At 42.2% G+C, this 23,483-nt stretch overlaps 1 protein-coding gene across 1 annotated transcript in view; it reads right to left on the bottom strand.

Annotated features, from left to right (window-relative positions):
* The window catches only part of LOC112555351 (olfactory guanylyl cyclase GC-D-like), a 75,065-nt gene extending 66,079 nt beyond the window's left edge, over positions 1-8,986 (bottom strand). The window contains exon 1 of the mRNA XM_025223711.1: positions 7,164-8,986. Within this exon, the coding sequence (XP_025079496.1) occupies positions 7,164-8,058 (895 nt within the window). The 5' untranslated portion in view covers positions 8,059-8,986. The remainder of the gene's footprint in view (positions 1-7,163) is intronic.
* Positions 8,987-23,483: the final 14,497 nt, after the last annotated feature.

Raw genomic sequence — 23,483 nt, 5'->3', positions numbered from 1 at the left:
CACTGACCGTGTCTTGCGGTAGGACCAGAAGTGGACGGCGATGTCTTCCGGCAAAATTGCCTCTGAGTCACCTGTCCGACGAGCTGTTGATTTTCAATTTTCGCTAGAAGCAGCACTCATCATTTTATCTGAAACCCGGCATTATTTGCGTGTTTATTTGTCCCGCGATGAATGATTAGATCAATAATTCGGCATTCCACGTGATAAAAAGGCAGGACAGTGATAGCTGAATTGAGTTCAGTGATCGATGTATGAAGGAGAATGGGAGAAAAATAACAGTGGCGAGGACAGACAGATAGATAGATAGTAAACAGTGGACAGATAATAGACAGATAGACAGGTCAGGAAGGAAGACAGACAGCCGGACGGATAAATTAATTGTTGTAAACAGAGCATAGGTAGATGTTGAAGGGTAGACAGGTAGACGTTGGGAAATCTGGAGAGGTGGAAATTAAGACCATGGAACAACAACAACAACAACAACAACAACAACAACAACAACAAATCTTCGTATGAAGCTAAAGGCTCCTGACCATCTAATTTTCCTTAGTATTCTTTCTCATATCTTTAATTATTTTTTTCAATCTTACTTTCCGCTGCTTATACTGGAGTCATTCTCAAATACTGTCTTGACACGTTGAACCAGTTTCCCGATGTACTGTATTACAAATCGAAGTTATGCTAACACGGATCCTGGCTGTGTTCTTGGGGTCCAGCTATCACACGACCATCAGCTACTGATATCCCGACTCGCCCCAGAGACCCGGCAAGCAAAACCTTTTATCGAGGATTCAAACAATCGCAATCCAAACGAAAATAAAAAAGAAAACAAAAAGTCTTTTGTCTGTAAAGCGCCTCCATGATATCGCCAGGTTCTGAAGCCCACGGAAAGTCCAAATGGGGGTTCATAAAATGTCTGATAGTAATGGTCCCCAAAAGATGAACTTTTTTTATTGTTTGTTTTGTTTTTGTTTGGTTGTTTTTGTTGTTGTTGTTGTTTTGTTTGTTTGTTTGTTGTTGTTTTTTTTTACTTTTTTCAATCGTTCATAGAGTTTCCACGATACTTAACTACAGTTTCCTCCAAAAGATGAACTTTTTTATTGTTTGTTTTGTTTTTGTTTGGTTGTTTTTGTTATTGTTGTTGTTGTTTTGTTTGTTTGTTGTTGTTGTTGTTTTTTTTACTTTTTTCAATCGTGCATAGAGTTTCCACGATACTTAACTACAGTTTCCTCCACGATCTGAGCATCCAGGTCTTTTACCCCACAATACGCACAGTTGTTCCCGAGATAAATACTTTCACTTGCTGGAAATTCGCTGAAACGAAGCCACAGCCTCAACTTTCAGTGGCTCATCCCCTGATGACACTCACACACACACAAAGAGAAAAAAAGAGAAAAAAGAGAAAGAGAGAAGGGGGACAATGGAGCCCTGGTGGAACAATGTTTACATTAGCACCTCAGACAGTAAACACATCACAGCAGCGTCCCGGGAGGTGAGCCTGGTGCTTGAGCCCGACCATCTCGTGAGCCTTGCTCGCGCCGCTCTTCTCTTTCGCACCAACCTCTGCGCGTCATCGATCGTCGCGCGGCGAGAAAGGTGATAGAAACTCAGCTGACATGGAAGCGATTAATGATAAGTGGTAGGTAATGGTTTGCCGTGTCAACGTGGCGGAAAGGGGATCAGTGCGTGGAAGTGGAGGTGAGGGTGTGTGGGGTGCGAGAGAACTGGTCGGAGACGGGGAATGGTGGCGGTCATTATTGTTAGGCGCGTGCGTTTGTGTGTGTGTGTGTGAGCAGGCAAGCCTGCTAATGAATCCTGAAGACAAAGTGTGGGTGGTAATTAGTCTGGGACATAATGCGTGGACAGCCATCCCTGAAAGGGAATCCACGACAAGTGTCCGCGGTCCAACCCTCGGCTTGACTCTTCCTGACCTTTAACCTCCATCCCTGTGTCGTGTAGTCTCGGCCATGCTACACGGGATTTTACGAGAGCGAGGCTCTGTGTTTGCCCCGGAAAAAGCCCGAGTTTCAAAATTCTGGCTGAGAGGTGAAGATAAGTAATAAGTGATAAGCAGAAGTAGACTGCTTCAGGCTAGGAAACAATTATCTCATCTGGTTTGACCCTGTCCTGATTCCCTGATTCCCTACGAACTGCCCTCCACAGCAGGCTGATCTTCTGCAGCTGATCAGCGATGATGAAGAAGATAATAATGATGATGTTCATCATAATAATGGTGGTGGCGGGGGCGATGGTAGAGGCAGGACAATCTCTGAAATGATGGGTGTTGTCAAGTCCATTTGCAGGTGAAGTGTCTGGGTTCTGGCTGGGTTCAGACCGGTCAGTTCGGTGCATCCATCACTGCACGAGACGGCAACACTTGCTTCGTTGGGCATTGACAAGAGTCATCTTCTCTTGAAACCTTTAATTATCTCCCCCCTCGAACATTGGGTGCGGAATTGTCTGGTAACAACGTTGTTTTTGTCTAGAGAGAGAGTTCACAGCTCTACATTTCCGAGAGATAGACCCTCTCTTCTGTTATGGAAGTTGTGTGGAAGATGATGACTCAGATAGACTGACGGAGTGGTGGAGCTAGACGAACAATCATTAACAGATGCTGCTGCTGATGATGATCAAATGCACACATACACACCAACATGCAGATAAACAGCACAAAAAATAACCCACCATAAATTAATGTAATAAATATTGAGACAGATGTCTAGAGAGTGCTTGACAGAGACAGAGGCAAACAAGCATCGAGAAAAGGTTGCGACCGCTGTTCATTCCTAACAGTCACTTGTCTCTTCTTATCTCAAACGGTTGCCTTGATGCTGGATGCTGCAGCGAATGAACGATTGTCGAGTGCAGCTTTTATCTGAAACTGTGAAACTGGTGATGGAGTAAGTTTGAGATGAACAAAAGAAGAATGATGAGAATAGGGATTGGGATTGGTGTTTTACTCCGAGCCAGCAACGAAGGCTATATCACAGCAAGGCAGCCAGCCCTGTAAACTGATGCCAACAGAGAAAAAAATAACGTGCCCGAGACGAGATTTGAACTCAGGACAGCCGACCTTCGCTGTATTGGTGACAGGTGGTAACGTTACGCCACCGGACCGCCTTGAGAGAGAATTGGGAAAGAAGATCAGAGTATTTTTTAGAAATATGCACACATACATGCTCGCACCTGCACATAAACTCACAAGAATACACACATACGTGTTCGAAAGGCGAGAAAATAAACATCATAAGCTGATTGGTTGAAGTCAAACTTAGAAGTTCGACACTCTTCGGAATTGTCATTGTTCTCTTGTTCTCCCAATTCTTTCTCTTTCATATCGATGCTTTGAACCTCATTCTTCTGTTTATTTATGTATGTAGCATGACCTGCCCACTCTGTACAGCTCTAGTGTTTGTGTGTGAGTCTGGGCGACATAAACATTCTCACCTTCCCTTTTCAAAGTTTTCCTAGAGGTTCCATGCTTCCACTTCCCAAAATTTATGGTCACATTACCCCTATAATAAAGGGTACCAGAATATGATTACACCTCATCTTGGTTGCCTACAAACACCCACGCATACCATCATACACATGACACGTATGCCCACTCTCTTCCTTCCTTTCTTTCTTTCTCTTTCTCTCTCTCACGCACGAACGAACGCGACAAGCTACACGAAAAACTTTTGTGGGGGAGACATTATTTATCTTTCTTTTTTGGGACAGAGGAGACTAATGTGTTTTCTTTCTTTTTTGTGGGAGGAGTATAGGCTCTGCAGGGTTGTCTAGGTTTCAAATAATTCCTTTCTCTGCCGTCAGAGCCGTTTCTCTCTCTCTTTTTTTTCTTTACACATTATTTTAAAGAATGCTGATGCTTTAAAGATAACAAGCAAAAAATTGAAACAAAAAACAAAACAGACATTTTTCTTACCAATTTTTCTAGTTTCTTCTCAAATTCATCCTTTAAGAGCTAGAAGGGGGTAGCACTTTGTTTAAAGACACCCCACTTTTGAAATGCCAACATTTTTCTTCGCATCTGTTGCTTATTTTCGTTCATGTAACTTTTAAAACTTTCTCCGGCTTGCATTCCAATGTAGGCGGCATTTATATTTTATTAACCCCATTTTTGAACGCTGCAGCAGTTTGAAAATTATCTGTTTCCTATTGATTTTTTCCTCCGACAATATTTTTCACCTTCTTCATCGAGTTTCCTTCTCCATGCATACATCAATCGCTTAACTCCTGCGTCCGTGGTGCTGGCGCTGGTGTTGGTGTTGGTGTGTCGTTTCACACCCAGACCTTGATCACAAATGTAAGCATTGAAATCTGAAGCCGAAAACTATGATTTTTTTTTTCCTTTTCTTTGATATTTTTTTTTTCTTTCGTCATCAGATCGGCCATGTTCTCGTGGGCAGAGAATATGCGTGACCCTGGATCGAAAGGTCAAAGAACAGAAAGGAGAAGTGGGGTATAAAAGCTGCAGCAGCGAGATGAAGTATTGGGGAGGATGTGAAGGTCTGATGAAGATTATGTGCCACGGAGGGCACCGTTCCCTCACCGATAGGGGTAGACTATCTCCTCCAACACACTCCACTCGCTTGCTTTTATTCTTTCTTTTTTTTTCTTTCTCCCTTTCTCTCTCCTGTCCGCGTTGCCGCTAAATTATCTTTCCGCCTAACCCAAATCGCTCCATTTTTTCTCAGCAATCTCTTTTTTTTTTTGTAAGAAGCATGTTTCATTTGCTCCATGTTGAAGAAACTACTTGTAGAATTATCCGTACAAGGAACAAGTGAATTTTATACATTTTCTAATTCCTCTCGTGGATTTTCTTCTTGATTGAAAGTTTGTAATAACTGTTTGTTACAATGGCTTAATTGCACTGCATTCTTGGGATCAAATAAAGTTGTTTGAGACAAGTTTTCTTCTTGCTAACACAGAGAAGGAACTGCTGAAGTCGTAAGATAAAGTATCATCATCATTATTGGTTTTTATTTATGATTGAATTTTATTGTAGATACTTATTAAAATTAAGAAAATTCAATGGACACTCCTTATAAGATATTGTTTCAGGCACTTTGGGTTCCAAAAAAAATGAAGGATTGTTTGGCTACACTTAATTCATTGCAAATTTTGTTGTTTGAATGTCTTGGTCAAAAAGAAACCTGCTCTGTAAGCATCTCCCATCATGAGGTCGCAATGAAGCACAATGAACTCTCGTCCGTTGACCCCAAGCCCTGACCTCTCGACAGCTTTGAAACTGACCTGGCGGAACGTGGCGGCAAGTTTGTTTATTGCAGTCCTCCAATGGATGACAGCCTTCACTTGCCGCCACAACATCGCCCGCTGATTAGTTTGTCATTTCACGCTGACAGCACGCAATTACCAACGGTCGTAATGCAGCGAGCGCCATTGCTGGACGGCCATGATTACGTCAGAGCTGTAAAAGTGGCAACCGTCAAGCCATTGTTGTTGTCGGTTATTATTCTTGGTTAACAGGACCCTACAGGCTCAGTCTCTCTCTCTCTCACACACATTACTCATGAAACAACTAAAAACTATTTGTTGTAATGGACAGAGGAAGGGGTGAGGCGGTTGTGCCAACAACCTTCCCTAATTGTTCTGTCAAGACTGAAACCGCGGGATACGAACCGGAGAGATGTTTATACATGGGGTTATCCGTGTTACAGGGTCTTGACCTGAAATTAGAGAAAAGGAATCTGCTAGAGAGATTGCCCTGAGCTTGCGTGGGCTGTCTCACCCTCACCTGACCTGTCCTTCCAGGTCTTGTGTCATCATCTGGTCTTGTTGAGACATCCTTGTCATCTAGTGACATATATCTTCCGCCTTCCACTACTGACGCATGTTACAGTCGTCAAGTATTTTTATACTTTGGAATCAATCAATCAATCAATCAATCAATCAATCAATCAATCAGGATCGACTAACCAAACAAGGAATGTATTTCGCTGGGATTGTTATTTTTCTTGTGCTCTGAAGATGAAAACGGTTTCGCGTGAGCTCGCACGCAGACACACATACATACAAACAACGCATATATATGCATGCATACGTTGATACAGAGGCACGGACAGATATACATGCACAACACACGCATAAACATATACTCACACACACAGACATATTTATATACATATGTAGGCGCGTATAATTCCATTCCTTTAGAAATTATATCGAAAATTTTTTCATTGCAAATTCATTATCTAGTCGACGACGATGACGAGGAGGAGGCCAAAAAAAAAAAAAAGTCTCTCGTCGGCATTTGCGAAATGTAAATCTGCGGTGCCATTACTGGAACTCAGATAAGAAATAGACTTTTTCTTTCGCTTCTCAAGGGAAATAAAAGAATCGATGGGTGAGTGAGTCATGTGTGGAGGTGCCGATGGGAAAGGTCGCGTAGGTTGGATATTCACGAGGCTCTTGACAGCCAAGGAATAATCTAATCGAAAGCTTTTACTTTTTCTAATTTTATGTTTCTGCTCGATCGCTCCGTAAACGCGTGTGAGGGAGACATTCGCCGCTTCGATTTACCAGATGTTGTGAAGGAAAAAAGGAAAGAAAAAATAGGGCGTCTGTGAAAAACATATTACATACTGTTGGAGGCGACTCTTGGTGAAGACATATCGACAGACTTGTAGCATGCTGGCATCTCTAACACTTTCTTCTCTCTTTCTGTGTGCATTCGTGTGTGTGTGTGTGTGTGAAGTGTGTATATGTGCAGGTAGTGTATTTGTCTGTTTTTCCTGTTCACTCTCTTTTATTCTTTCATCTTTCCTTTTCTGTTCATCTCTTATTCTCACAATTCTCTCTCCTTGTGTGAGAGAGAGAGAGACAGACAGAGTCGTGTGCACGTGTGCTTTGCGTTTATTCGAAAGAGCTACATCCTTCCTCCTTTCCCTTTTCTAAAATAGTTTCAATGACTTTTAGACTGTTCTCTCCTTTTCTTTCTCTCTCTTCACAAATATCTAATTTTAGAACAGTTCCTTTGAGCAAAACAATGTAAGAACAAAGAAAGATTAAACAGTGTCTCCTAAGACCACATTTTCATGTTTCAATCTCTTCATTTTTATTTCTTCTTTTAATCAATCTTAACGGAGCTATCGAGGTTCCCACCGACCCCTTTCCCTGCCCACCATCTTCAGTCTTACCTTTCGTGGAGGGGAGAACACTCTGCAGAGCGAACCGCGAGTTATTTCCTGAGAACTGCAACGGCAAGATTGACCTCCCTTTGACACGAAAGCCGCTCGACGCCAGGTGGATGTAGGCCTCGTTGGTCAGGGCCAGCCAGCGAGCGCTCTCGCTCGTGATGAACGTCACTTCCTGCCATTGGAACTCCGTCAGGATCGTCCTCAGGAGACGAGACGTCTGCTGGATACCCGGATGTAGCGAGAAGGCGAAGCTGCTGACGTCGCTGGAGGTGTAGGTGTTGGCGACGATGTACGGGCTCTTGAACAGGTCGGCCAGGACGGCAAAGGTCGACTGAAGATCGTATGAGACCACGCCCACCGTGACCTCCCCGGTGACCTGCTCGAACACTTTGGCCAGCAGTGAGGGTGACGGCGGTTGACCCAAGCAGTTCTGTTCCACTTCGAAGGAGAAGTTAACCTCCCGCGCGACCCTTCGTTGTCGTAGCGTCTCCGTAGCGTTGTCCATGGCGCTGCTGAGGTCAGCCAGGAACTTGGGGTCACATTGCTGAAGTGCAAGGACCCTCACGCTGAAGTTGAACCCTGCCACGTAGGGTAGCAAACATATCAGGAAGAAGATCACGGCCTTGTTTAGGTCTCCACAACCAAGATGACCGTGTTCATGGAAAGTGGAAAGAGAGGTTCTCTCCACATGTCGACCGAAGCAGCTGCTGAAGACGCTGAAGGGAGAGAAGGTCGAAGCGGAGGCAGACTCACGGTGGGAGAGATCAAACTCAAGCAGGTGAGAACTTTTGGTGTGATTTTGTTCATGATAACATGCCTCGGAGCAGGGGCAACAAATCGTCGAATGACATCGCCCTCTCCGAACAGGGGTAGATTTTTTTGATGACACAGTCATCGCCCTCCGGCGGACGCAGCTTGGTAAACACTGTCAAGTACTTGTCGTTGCTACAGGCAACCCGGTGCATGCTTGGACTGATGATAGTTTCTTCAATGTCCTCGACCATCTCTCGGAAACGCATTACATCCTGATCGAAGCCTCGACGACATTAAGTAACGAAAGGTTTCATCTTACAACGACTTTGAGACCAGACCCTTCTGCTCCCGATATCTGCCCCACTGTCACATCCGTTGAAGCCATATCTACGGGCGAGTCATACTGTGTGGCTGCTCTTTGATGTAGTCGCCAGATGTGCCGCGACCATCAATCCCTCCTTCCTTCTTTGTCAGGAACATCCAAGGTTAATCTGTCAAAACGAGAATATGATTTCTTTCTCCTGAAAGGCTTCCAGATTGCTCGAACAATTGAATCCTTCCTTTTTCTATACATCAAAGACGAAAAACACAAGGTACTATTTCCTCCTTTGCATCTTCGTACCTCCAACTCCTACGCTTCCATCACGCCATTCCTTTTAAACTGAAACTCAGTTGATGAACACAATGATCCTCCTTTTGACACGGGTGAAATAATTCGGTCTTGTAAAACTCCCCGAAGTAACGAAATCTTCACTTTTTGAGAAAGTGGGTGATGGGTAAGGTAGAGGGAGGGTCTTGCTGGGATCCATGACGCAGAAAGATGTCCCTGTAGTGTTTTTGTTTTTGTTTGGGGGTCTCGATACGGTGGCGATTAAATTCCCGTTCGCACTCTCCTTGTTCGTAAAGAGCAGGCACTCGACGCACTCGGTGGTTATTAGACTTATTATAAAATTGATTACGATCCTGCGAACAGTGCCGCAGCATCCTGCAAATGCCGTGGCTGCAGCAATCGCTATCATCCGCTGCCACTGCGACAGCAGTACTCTCCTCTCTCCTTTGGACTCCTTCCATTCCACCAAAGCGCCTCCTGCCTGCAGAGACCACAAATCGATTCGTCCAATCAGACGCGAGCTATCAAAGGCAAGCGAGTTCGTTCAATCAATCGCGTGCGAGCTTAGATCGGAGGACGGTGGTGGGGTGGGTGGGAAAAAAAAAAAAGCTCGAGTGAAGTGGAGGTTTTTGGACGATCTGCTAGCTTAGCTGATGGCCAGTTGGTTTGTCAGTCAGGACGCGCGATGCACGGGTGTTCATCCTCCGGGTGGTCTCCGGGTTTGGCATCAAGAAGCCGGTTTTGCGATGATGGTATCATCGCCGAGCGACGACGGAGAGAGGGACAGAAGTGAGAACACGATTGATTTCTCTCTTTTTTTTTTTTTTTTTTTTTTTTTGGCGATGCTGTAGTACTACAAGAGGATCTGTTCAGCTTGGACCCAAAGCCTTCAGTGCTTGGCCAACGCTCGTGAAAGAAGCCCAGACTTAACGCCTGGGTACATACATCTTGCTGGCGACTGCTATTGACAGGACAATCAGGACCAATGCTGCTGTAAATCACCAGTAATGATGGGATGATCGCTTGTCTTTGTGTCACGTGTGTCCTACGTGAAACCCAAGAACCAATTTACAAGTGCTTACGTGCATTTACTGGATATTTCCGGAACGCAAAGATAATGCTTGGCGTGATGGGAAGGGGAAATCAGACCAAAAGGCTTGACCGTGCATGCAACTGCACTAATATGCTCGTGTCCATGATGTGAATATTTGTTTCTGTCTTAAAGTTTTCAAATTTGTGGTGGTTCAGCTTTTATGGTAGCGGTTTACATCTGCTTTTAATGATTTCTTAATGGTATTCGTATTTTTGAAAATTTAAAGACATGGTAAGTGGTCTTTTTACTGTAATCATTCTTCAGTTCCACCCTTTCTCCTTTAGTTTTTTTTTTTTCCTCTTCTTGCGATCTTTATCTATGTGGTATCTTAAGAGTAGTTTGATTGTGTGTGTGTGTGTGTGTGTGTGTGTGTGTGTGTGTGTGTGTGTGTGTGTGTGTGTGTGTGTGTGTGTGTGTGTGTGTGTGTGTGTGATCGCCTCTGTTTTGTATCATCCCATGTACACCTCAACCTGTGAGCTTGTCAATGTATTTCTTACCATTACTTATCTATCCTTTTTTTCTCTCACCGTGCATGCTGTCTGCCTAAAATTCCTCGAGCGCCAGCTGCCGAGAGCTTTGCCGCCTCGTTGTGTCCACAACACTCAGTGCTCCCAGCCTCGCTCTCACTCATCAGGGGGGATGATTATCAAAGAAATCACGAGCTTTCATTGAAAACACCGTAATTGTGAAGTTTACATAGCTTCCAGTCTTTTCGGTCAACGGCATTTCTGCGTCCATGTCTTCCCATGATGCCTCGCACCCTCCTCCTCCCTCGCCTTTCCTCCTCCTCCTCCTGCCGTATTTCTCACGTATCGATCCTGGCATTTGTCCGCTAGGGTCGCTGCGGGGTTTCGTGGCTTTACGGCTTCGGCACCGCCACCACTTGCCATCTTCCACTTCCGGTCTGGCTTTCTCTTTTCTGAGTTACGGTTCTTAATTTTGTGGCCAGCGCGACTTACCTCCAACAAGCCACCTTCATCCTCTTCGCGATGGACGAATGGACAGGGTATCCACGGACTTCTCTGAACAGTAATTGATTGAATGATTGCGATGTTGGTAGCTAACTAGTTCACAAATGAAGAGCTTGGTTGTTTTTGGTTAGTAACACATTTTTACATTTATTAATCATGGCATTCGTGAAAAGTTTTTTGATTCATGAAGTTGATTTTCTCAGTAAGTTTTCTTTAATCATTCTCATAGATGTACAAGTTGCTTTAATATTTAGAGTACGTTATATACTCATGAAGCAACGATCAAATAAATAAGGAATATTAGAAACAAGATTTGCAGCTGAGATCGAAACAATGACTGAACGACAACAGCAAAACGATATTTAGGCTTGAAGAATCGCTTTCAAACATCAAACGGAGCCAGGAGATGGTGAGATGGTCCATTGGCTTCTTCCAGGTAACTGCGAGACAATGGAACACTGTCTCGGTATCACCCAAATCTGTACCACCAGTCTCTTCCTTGGGAGCCTAAATATTGTTAGTGATGATATCTATGACCTCGTTGATAAAAAAATCTATAATGATGTCAATGATACTGTCTTTCGCAATGTTGTGAGGACGCCAGTAGCATTGTCTTTCACAATGTCCATGCAAGTGTATATAACAATGTCCATGAGGATGTCGACGACAATCTCTTTTACAATGTTAGTAACAATATCTATGAGGATGTCTATAATAATGCTGATGAACATGTCTAGACTATGTCAATGAGAATATCAATGATATGTCAACGAGGAAGTCTGCTAATGTCTGTGATATATTTATTACTATATATTCATATAGGGCGATGCCTATATTATGTCTATAATTTGTCAATGGACATGTCTCCAACAATAAGTCAATGGAAATGTCTTCACCAATATGTCAATGAGCATGTCTCGAACAATGTGTCTATGGACATGTGTACAACAATATGCCCATGAGCATGTCTACAATCCGTCGATAAAGATTATATGATGATGTCGATGATGGTGTCTATCCCAGTACCTATGAGAGTCCCTCTTCTGATTTCAACGAAAATGTCTCAACCTACAAAGGTGTCATCCAAATAATGGCAGGACAAGAGAAACAGCCTCACATGGCCCACCATCGTCCAGGCCCTGGATCCCAGCCCCATACACACCATTCAAACAAGCCAATCATCAGCCTTGCGCTCGCCTACTTTCATTGAAATGTCCAGGACAATCCTTAATTCCCACAATACCTTGCGGTGTGCCTAAGGCGAGAGAAAAAAAGAACTAATTAACAAGTCTTTGTTAGCGGGACTACCCCGATCTACTGAACACATTGCCTAATATGCAACCAAAAGTATGGGAGGAGACGTAAGAAAGCAAATACCTACTGAAAGACCTCGTTAAGGAAGAAGAGTGCTTTGTTGGTGAGCTTCTGGGCTTCATCCCGACACAATGAATCACACGGCAAACTGACATTTGAGGCGTTGCTTCGGTCTGGTAATGCAATGTCTGCGATCTCTTGACGGTTAGTTCTGTTGTGGCTGCGGAGCAAAACACGAGGCCAATTTTCCAGCAAGCCGATGGTTTTCTTGTGATGGATTTTTTTTGTTTTTTTTTCTACTGGGATGCCACCAACATGTCGGCTCATTCTCTTTACACAAGCTGGCGAGGGAATGTTTGAAAGGGGAGAGAACGTTTTCAAGACTTTTTAAACATTTTAGTTGGTGTGAATGAACACACTGCCTTGGATGAAGCCAGCCACAGGGTTGAAGAACCCAGACTTTGATTCTGGAAAATTTACTGACATTTAGGTTGAATGGCTGGACTTCCGCTTATTATTTTTTTCTAATTATGCAGAACATTTTTTAAGATTAACATTTCTTTAGTTTTAATTATTAAGATATTTTTCTTTCATTTTCTGTGACTGTCTAATTTTCATCTGGAAGGTGTTGCATGTTGTAGCTTGAGGACAGTGCAAATTAATTTCCTCAGAAAAAAATATCATTCAAGTAGGTCAGGTGTAGGGGCGAGAATTAAGTAGTTCCAAGCATATTCATGATCATAAACAAATATTTATAGAGGTGTTGTGTATACAGTACATAGCTTATTCAATGGGCTGATGCAAAGTTAGACATGATGAAGTCTCGGTGCCGCTGGCTGTTTTTACGATGGGACTGACATGTTTGCAACCCTTCATCTTTACCCAGGCCCGGCAAGGACTTGCCTGAAGATGAACCAATTTCCCGTGCAGATAGGGCTGGAAATACAAACACGTGTAGGGTACAGCAGCTTTTCAATGATGAAGCATAAAATCTTTTCTGCTACTACACAGTTGACCATAGACTATGCTTCCACAATGTGGAGCTTTGATGAGGCTTTTTGTAAGCATTCAAAGAACAGTCAAATTGTTCCAGTGATTTCATGAGTTTAGGGGTTCTGCGATCATTGCTCTCCTCAAAACCTTTTACTCAATTTTCACCGTCTTCTATGTTCAACATATCTCGAACATCTATTGGTTTATGTCCACCATGTCCAACACGTAGAGCTTTTGAAAGTTGCTGTTGTAATGACAAAGTGAAATAGCAAGTCGGGATTAAATTATAGATACAAAGGTTTTGAATTTTTTTTCTGGTTTTTTAGTGCTTACAAGTACACAGTTTATAGCCAATCGTGTCTACCCATCTCTGGAGTGGTACAAGGAGGTTGCCATGTTTTTATCAAGCATCATCATCCAAGCATCAGGTGCAGGCGTCTTCTTTCAATTTCCTAAGTGCTGTTGTCAAAACATCGAGAATCTGATGATGGTGCCATGCAATTTCAAAACCAAGCTCAGCAAAGAAGCGGTGAAGTGAAAGGAGAAGAATGCCGTGGTGGAGTTACCTTTCTTGTCAAAATGTGCTGCCTACGTCATGCGAAAGAGTGCAAAACATGGCGACCTGCAATGGCCGGTGTCACGTGCTCAGAAATCCACCTCTCTAATGCATTTTGAGCGAAAATGATTCACAGCTTCAGTATCTATCATTTAACTTAGCTCTATTTTTCTGTCTATTTAAGGAAACATACACGTCTCTACAACTACCACCAGCAGGACCACAGACAACCCACACAGCCCTCCACATTTCCCCCCTGGCACAGATCGGATGACTGTAAATGTCGCCCCTACCTCTGTGCTGGCTTTGTTCATGATGTCAGTCTGTGTCCCTAGATTCCCGTTATCTACAACCCTCGTTACAGGTGTTTTAATGTCGGTTCAGGTGTCTCTTGATAATGCCAACGTCAGCTTATGTCTCAGGCTTACAGCTGATTCGCAATTAAGCTTCAGATGTGAACTATCTGTGCTTTTGTTGTGTGGGTGTGGGAAGGCGATGAGAGGGTCGAGCGTGCATGCGTGTGTATGTGTGTGTAAATGTCGAGGCGTACCATTATATGTTACACAAGTCAAAATTATATCTCTACTACGCATAAAGAAAAGGAGACTTTAAAAAAAATTCTCAAGAAATAAGCGACGAGGCCATGCTCATCACACATCGACTACACACCATTGACGAGAACACGGAGGGCAGCTGACAACGAGGCTGGACCCCAGCCTGCAACTAGCGGTGACGTGCTGATTGGCTTGCAATCCCTCCTCCAGTCGCTGCGATCGATGCCTAGCCTTAAAGACCCGTATGTGATGGAATTTCCCAGCATGCACTTGTGCATGCAGAGCGCACGTGTACGGTCATCAGTGACAATGTTTGCACTTCCACGCCATCTTGTTTTTAATTTTTTTTTTTTCTATTTCTTTTTCTATTTTTGAATATTTATTTTCTAGTTTGGAACTCAGGAAGAAAAGGCCGTTCTACTTCTGAAAAGACGATTTGACGATGGCAGTATTTGTGTTTTACGACGACGACCACAACGAAGAAGAATTTATTTATTTGCCAACTTTAATTATATGTATTCTATAATACATTATATATACAGGAATATACATATGTGTGTTTGTATTTATATATGCATCAACAGTTGTCTGTAATGTTTGAAATTTAACGCTCGCCTCGGACAGGGAAACACTTGAGCAACAGCACTAAAAGCAGCGTACCTCAAGGCCTCCACTTCTGTTGATGGATACAGAAGTGTCCATCTTTTTTAAAGCTTTCAAGGGCTTTGCCACAGCGCCTTCCAGAAGGAACCGTAACGAGGGACACATTCAGCGGCAAAGAGGGACACTCAAAAGACATCCTGAAAGTCTTTTCTTCAAGAGCGGCAGTCAGCCTTCTGATGGGCGAGTCCTGAAAGATGAGAAGGAGATGAAAAAAAAGTGTTTTGGTGGGGAGGAGGGGAGAAAGCAGCAGCAGCAAAGGTGAATACGGATGCACCGTGTTATAGGTGTCTCTCTGCCATTGCCATTGCCATTGCATTGCCATTGCCATTGCCATCACTTCTTGCCAACAAAGGACACACTGGTCTTGCCAACAAAACACACTCAGGCTCAAGAGAACTCCCACCCGGAACACTGACCAATGAAATATCTTGCCACCAACAGCTATCCCGCGAAGTTCTTTGAAGCTGATTTACTGCCGGACTCGTGGCAGGGTCAAGCTGGGGGTCAACCGGGAGTTGATTATTTCCCTTTGTTCTCAAAAAACCGTTTCGCTCTGTCCTCTGATACGGATAATTTTTAAATTTCAGTGCTTCCTTAACATTGTCTCTAATTTTTCTTCTGGAACGCAAATCCCCAAAACTAATTTTCTTTGACAGCCTTATGTGTGTCCGTGTCTGGTTTTCTTTTTCTGGGGGGAGGAATAGATGATGAAATTCAACTTTTGTCGGTTTTTTTTCTTTCTTTTTCAGGCCGTCTTGTAACTTACTTTTTTTTCTTAATTTTGCATTGTTCTCCCTTTTTTTCCTTTATCTTTTGTTTTCTCCTTAGCGCTTTGTTTTTGCTGATTTTTTTCTCATCTTTCTATTCTACCATCAACTTTTATCTCTCAAGAAGCAGCATCCCTCTTGCTACACCCACCGCATTGCATTTCTCTGTTCTGTTCATCCTGGTTGTAACCCTGATTGATGTCCCGAGCTAGTTATGTCAAAGGTCAGAACTGAGCATAACAGACTTCGATTACTAAGTGAGAGTGTGGGTGTGATGTCTTGCTTCCATGCTAGGATGTGGAGAAGGTAGGTGTGGTGTGGAGTTGTCTAGGCTCCAGGTAAGCAACATGAACAATCCGTTGACAGTGATTTTCTTCTGGACTTCCTTTGTTCACTTCTGTAGTAGAGATTCAAGAATATTTATGAAAGGAGGTTCATAGGTTGTGAACATTTCTCAGAAAATAACATCAAAACTGGTGAATCTGGCGATTCTTTATTCAAAAATACAAATTTTCAGACCGTCGATATTGAAAATGTTTCTTTACCTTTTCTTGACCAATTAACGGCGAGTAAAAAAAAACCCAGAATAAAAGCAGACAATAATTCATTATTTTAAAAAAATATTCGAACGTCTGACTGTAATTCTGAAAAAACAAATATTGACATTTAAGTCGAATTCCTGGTCCTCTGCTTATTTTATTCTGTAAATGTGGTCAACATTTTCTTTTTGTTGGAACCAGCTCTTTTAGGCCTTATTCTTTAACAAGTTTTGCTTTCGTTTTCTTGGCCTTCCCACGTTTCATCTAGAAAATATTACATTTTGTACCTTTAGAAAGAACAAATTGATTTGCTTAGAAAAGACATAAAAAATGGGTTGGGCAGGGGCAAGAATAAAGCAGCTTCAACAGGCTACAATCTCTCTCGGATAATGTGGTGTGTATTTGCGGCCCTTATAAATCACAGCAACTTTTGTGACATTTTCGGTCGACATGAAGTTTATTACAGAAAAAATACAATAAAGAGCGGAAAGGAAAGCTGGAATGGCGGAAATGCAATTCCATTTACTTGAAGCGATGATGCAGCTCATTAAATCATAACACGGTGATGTTTTTTCCAGTATGTGTTTTCATTTTTTTTTTTTACGCTTTTTTCCGAACCAGTAGCCATGGAAATCCGTTTAGTGAGTGAAGAGCTGATTTTGCAGATGGCAGAACGTGCGAGGGTGATGGAGCGATCGAGAGAGAAAGAGTTAAATAAAAATAAAAAGGGAGGGAAAAAAGCCACAAAAATGTGGAAATAAGGAAAAAGACTCAAAATAACTTCTTTTAAAAACTTTTTCAACTTGGCTTTTGAGATGTTGATTTGCTATTTGTCATTGCTGGATGGCCTTATCGGAGCACCTGCATAGACGTCTAGCTGCTTCCGACCGACGAACGACGTCCTGCCATCCATCTATTAACCGAAAATGACTTAAAGGTCGAGTGGGGTAGTCTTCTTTAATGCTGACCTAGCTAAACCTTACAATAAATTTTGAAAATCTTTGAGAGCACCAGCAACAGTAAACAGCACCCCTTGCACCTTCCCAAACCCCTCCCTCTCCTCGCCCGTCCCATCCTCCACTCCCCAGATTCCCCCCAGTCATCGTCTTTTAGGTGGAAACATTTTTCCTTCCCAAAATCAACAACAGCCACAACAAAAAATTTACGTAATGATGAATGAAGCTCGGTGCAAAATACTAGTTCCCCAGATGTATTCGAGAATGTTCTTCGGTTCTCGAGAAACAAACATCCCTATGCCGAGAAAGAGATCGAACTCGTGACGTCACGTTTGCGCCTTATCAGCACTACCCCAGCTCTCATAGAGGCTGAAACCATGACAACGAGGCATATCTATGTACATTGTACGACTCTGACCTCTGTGTTGTTGACCTCGACCTGCTGATGGAGGTGCATGTAGGGGTGAAAGGTCGAGAATAGAAGGGGAATATCACGTTGATTTTATAGAAAATATTTTATACTCAGTTTTACCCATTAGAATGAAATTTCCACTCTACGACACCTTTAATGAAGGTGGAATGAATAAAAACACAAAGAGAAGAGGGGAAAAGGATTTTTAAGTGATGTTCTGGCTTATCTTGAGGCCAAACCTCGCGAGAGTCTGCGAGTTTAATAGTCCTTGCTTCTTTCAATCTATTTAAAAAAAATATTACTTCTCCGTGGCCTGGCTGCCCGCTGTTTCCAGGTGCTACCTTGTTGCTGGCACCACACAGCAAGCTTTTCAAAATACTCCAGGGTGATTCCACACCGTGCTTTCAACATTATTAGCGACGACTCATTGTCATAGCAACAGTTATGGGCTTAAGAAACGGAATTCGAAATGAAACGTGCAAGACCCTCAGTCGACTTATTGAGCCAACAGGAAGCAGAAAATTTTCCTGAGGTAAATAACGTCCATACCCTAGAGATGAAAAATATTTACTGAAGTTTATTCAGAATTCTGACGATTGCAGAAAGAAAACAAATTATAATAATGTTTGACAATCAATTAAGAACAATTTATATTACTTGGTTCAGAAAAAAAAGAAAATGTCAGGGATCGACACAGTGTGAGGGTCTGAGAGATGATAAGGCCAAGTACAACGGTTGGCAGACAGAGAGAGAGAGAGTGAAAGACAAATGCCAGACATGTATTTCGGGGTGCTCGTGAGAAGCGCGTGCAAATGTCAAGGTGAGTACCCGGGGAAAGGCGGCACTCAAAAGTTTCTGTGATCAAGACGAACGATTTATGATGTGGGACTGAGTGTACTTTGATAGAACGTTCTAGAAACTTTCGCTGGAAATTTTTATTTGAGTTTCGCCATTAGAGGACACAACTTTCTCGGCCTCTCGAACATCACAGCCCTGAATCCGTTAACCCATCTCTCCATCTTTTTCTTTAACTCCTCGCCCTGACTCTCTCCTTTTTTTTCTTCTCTCTCTCTTTCTTTCTCTGATATAAAACTTTTTTAATAACTGTAAATACATTCAATATTCGTCAAGGTACTTCAGCAAAAGTTCTTTCTATCGTTCACTGGCTGCTCTACACCTTCTATACATAAATATTTATATATATATAGAGAGAGAAAAACACATTCGATCGTTGTCACGTGGTCTGCGCATCGTAGATGAGTCTGGCTGAGAGACACAGAGACAGAGACACACCAGTGGCTCCCCCTGGTGTAGAAATTGAAACCTCAGCTGGGAAATACCTGATTTAAACAGCAAAGTATCTGTAGACCCGCAGGGAACGATGGTGGTAGGGATAGACTAGAGAAAGACAGAAGGAAATGAAATGGAAAGACAAATGGGAAGTAAGAGAAAGATAAACAAAGAAAAAAAAAGAAGAGAAGAAACACATGAACAGATATAGTAGCTTGTACTTATAATTAACAGGAAAAGGATAGAGACTGCAGCACACGCATACATTCATGTATATATATATACACACAAAAGCAAACACACATATAAGCACACATACACACATATACACGTGTACACGTAGACGCACAAAGACGCTCTCATGCAAAACAGTTTTTTAGGTTTGCCCTGAAAGGAAGATAGATAATGAGACAAAAATGAGAGACAGAGTAAAAAATTAATAATCAAACAAAATTACAGGAGACGGACAGAAAGATATACAACGAGACAAAATGAAATATTTATAATGAAACAAAATGAGAAGAGACAAGAAAAGAGGCATTTATATTAAATATGGACACAGGCAAATAAACGAGAGAGAGAGATAAGTAGACTAAGAAAATATAACAGAGATGAACAAAATGGACATTTGGAGAAAGACAAGTATATATATAATACAAAGATATTTATCTATCTATAATGTATATATTCATACTTCCTTCGACCAGGGAGAGGACTAAAAGATAATGTCGATGGCTGAGCTCTGAGAATGGAATGATGGCGACCCAGCTCTAACTCTGACATTGCTTGTCTTCTATTTTCTCAACCTCATAAACCATCTTTTATTAGACAGGAAACTTCAAGCTCTCTACAGACGGCGCTGCTAGAAGCCACAGAATATTGATACGACAGTTCCCCCTACCTGTCTGGTCGTTAATGAGGCTCTATTCATCTGCAGAGGATGGAGACATGAAGACGAGCTACCGGTAAGTCTCCGCGGAGACAACGCCCTTGATGGCGGCCATACAGATGGACAGGTGATAGAACTCAACTGTGAAATTGGAAGAATACGCGAAACAGTCAAAAGAATTAATGAAAAGATTTGTACATAGAAGGACTCGAAGCTTTCTAGATATATAATAATAATAAAAGAAAAGGAATTTATATAGTTACCTCCCCACACACACAACTACTTAACAGAAAGTCCAATGCTCTCCACACAAAAAATATATGACAATCTCTAAAAAATGTCGCCGTAGGTGACAGATCACTCAAATATGGAAATGATTTTTGTTAAAGTAAGATATTCAGAGTACAGTCAGATCAGCCACTTAGAACAATGAAGACATTCAATATTTCAGCAACTTCGAGCTTCCAAATGACCATACCTCAATGTGTACCACGTGTCTGGTCAAAGTACCAGTGGATAATGGATGATGCATGATTGATGATGCATGATGGATAAGCATTGGTGTGTCCTTAGCAGACAAAATGGATGGCTTGTCACATTAGATATTCTTGATGCGAGGCGAAAGAGCGATAAAGATACGATGCTGATAAACTGACAATATTGACTGATTTATTTCTTTCTTTGGTGTGCTTTAATTGTTGTTTGTGTGTTTGTTTTGCGGTTGTTTATTTTTATATTTTTATTTTTGGTTTTGTTTGTTTATTATTTTGTTCGTTGGTTGTTGTTTTTTTTTCACTAGGCATTTTCTGATTCCTTTTTTAGAAGGATAACAAAGAAGACATCAGAGCAGAGCCAAGGGAGGAAACTATAACATGGGGAAAGGCCGAATTAGCGTTGAAAGATGAGTTATCGATGGATGACAGATTCTTCTTGGTGCAAAACTGATGATGATGATGATGATGATGATGATGATGATGATGATGATGATGATGATGATGATGATGATGATGATGATGATGATGATGATGATTGAACGACAATCCATCGTGGTATGTCTTTATTTGTGCCAAACAACTTTCACCGTTTCTTCGCTGCTATCTACTCAAATGATTGGCATCAGTGTGTGTGCTTACAAAGTTATTTGCACCATTCCCTCCATCCTTTATTTCTGTCTCGCAAACACTCGTTTTCCTGAGTAAACCCTTCAACAAGAGTATAAAAGATAATCAATGGCGCAGGAAAACCAAAAAAAAGTCTATAAAAACAAGTTCAAGAGTTCACCATCAGAGTTCACCAAAGGACGAAGAGACGGTGACAGAAAATGAAAACAAGGTACGGTCCTTGGATTTAAAACAAAAATTCCTGTGATGTCGTCTTTACTAACATATTTCTTCTGATTAGGAAATATAGTAATAGAAAGTTAATAGATAAAGCCAAACATGTAAAATATTGCTTTTATAAGACCACAACAACAAATTTTATTATTCAGAGGTACAATCCCCACGGATGGTCCTATATCCTCTTGCTGCGCTAATTCCTTAATGAGTTCAGATACCACGGTGTTCATCACTGTTATATTTTCCTACACAATAGACCAATCAAGAACAACAACTGCTCGCTGGACTGGCACGTGCACTGGACCTTCTCTTGTTGACACTGCAAGTCATTAGTGTCATCAACGCTCGTGCGACTCATGTGTCAGGTTCATCCAGATTCTGCGCAATAGCATCTCTCAAACAGGATGATGTTTTGGGAAATAACTCTGCAGAACTCGTTGACCTCACGTCTACACCTCGTCCACGTAAGGGAGGTAATTTGCGTACACAAAGGACTGCGAAAGGGGGAAAAAACCTCTGAGTTTAAAGCCTTTAAAATGTTGACATCTCACGACACTCGATCGTTTGGTTGATTCTTTGAGGGTGTCGTTCGTTGGTGGAAGGAGGGAGGAAAGAGATGGGGTGGATTTGTCATCCTGATAGGTTTTTGAAAGTTTACAGAGGAGAAGAAACAGACTGGTTGCTATTCTAATAGACGAATCAAAAGATAAATTTGGTGACAATAAATAGGTAGACAAAAGGAAGATAGACTACTATCCATTTAGACAGATCGGCTGGTCAAATAGACAGATAATGACAGCCATACAAACAAAAGCATGGAGAGGAACTAAGGACGCCGGTGGATAAAGGGTTGGATTAGACAAAGAGAGGAAATTACCAGACCTCTAGCTAGTCATTACCTGCTTGGCCTTAGAAACAATTGTTTTAGTTCTTTACATGACCTCACGAGCCTCACTGGACCTTGCGACCTTTAGGGGCCAGCGGTTATTTCTAGATAATCACACCACTGGGTTCTGATGTGATGACTGCCAATTATTTCTAGATGATGACACCACGATGTTTGCAGCTGCACTGAAGCAACAGCGGTTTGTTCCTCAGATAATGAACCACAGCAAATTTACAGTATTGTCAGCCATAATCTTCAGTAAGTAAAATTCATTTATTTGACGAGTGACACTGCGCGATGAACATGTCTGGATGATGGCCGCCACTTAACTAGACAAATACCAATGTCTCTCTCTCTCACAGCACGAACAACACACACACACTGCTAAGTCTACACCGGAAATGAAAAAGAAAATGATAATTTCGCACACACATATATTCAAATGCATGCGGGCGCACGCACACACATTCTCTCTGTCATAGACAAATGTTAGGTCCACTCAGACTAATGACAACCAGGAATCGAATAAAGTCACGTGACCTTTCTTCACTGACTTCTACAATGCATGCGCGAAACCCTCTTTTCATGGTATTCAATTAAAAAGAGAGTGCTCAAGTATTGACAGAAATACTTTTATCACGGGGTTAGTGGGTATGGTGAGTGGGTTTCAGTGCGAATTTTAAAGGTTAGTTCTTAAAAAAAAACTGTTATTTTATTTTTAAAAATTGTGTGACAGACTGTTCAGTTTTTTTTTTTTTTGCTTGTTTTGGACAGCTCGTGCGAACAAATGTGTTTTAGCATGTTAGTTTGGTATCTATGATATAGCTAGAGGGGTTTGGGTTTAGCTAGACAGCTATGACTAAGATAGCTATGGGGTTTGGGTTAGGTGTAAAGCTAGGATTAACTTTCTGATGTTAGCTTCTACCTCCCTCTGTAGTGCAAGCAGAAAGGCAGCATCTGGAAACCTCAGGTGGCCAGGCCATGGAATGACTGAGCAGACGAAATGATGGAGGGAAGGTTGAGCCGGCAACAGCGCCTGGCTGTCTGCGCATGCGTAGAACAGATCAGTCGACCAAGTCGATGGTCTCCTCCTCCACCGCCACCTCTCCCAGGAGAAATAAATGTGGCAGCGACGGTCATGTCACATAATCTTCAGTCCCTTGACCTGGTCCAAACTGATTATCCTGCCTTGAAGAACTTTGAGTATGGGTTATGGATCTTTGCTTCTCTCGCATGGTAGCTACCAAACATGTCTCTCTTTCGGAATAGCTACCAGTCCGTTCGTCTGCCTGCTTGTCGGAATAGTCACAGTCTATGTGTCTCTGTGGAAATGTTTGTTTGTGAATGTTTTTCCTTCAACGCGTGTTTTCGTGAATTCATGTAGGAAAGCGCCAGTGTGTGTGGTGTGTGGGTGTGTGTCCGTCTGTGTGTCCGTCTGTGTGTGTATGTGTGTCTGTGTGTGTCTGTGTGTGTCTGTGTGTGTCTGTGTCCGTGTGTGTGTGTGTGTGATATCAAATCCTTCCTAAAGTTTCCAGCCTCTGTGCTCACCTCATCTTGTCAAGCAAAACACCACATATCGATCCTGAGTACTACTCATACATCAAAGCCCAAGTGAGGGTGGAGCAGACGTGTAATTGATCAGAAAGGGAGGAAAACTGGAAACACAGTTGTTATTTTCATATCAGGGTCCTCTAACTCTTCCTCCTCTCTCAATCTCTTTTCCCTTCTCTCTCTTTC

This window comes from Pomacea canaliculata, linkage group LG14 (genome assembly GCF_003073045.1).
Source record: "Pomacea canaliculata isolate SZHN2017 linkage group LG14, ASM307304v1, whole genome shotgun sequence".
NCBI lineage: Eukaryota > Metazoa > Mollusca > Gastropoda > Architaenioglossa > Ampullariidae > Pomacea > Pomacea canaliculata.
This window is presented reverse-complemented; position numbering and strand designations above follow the sequence as displayed.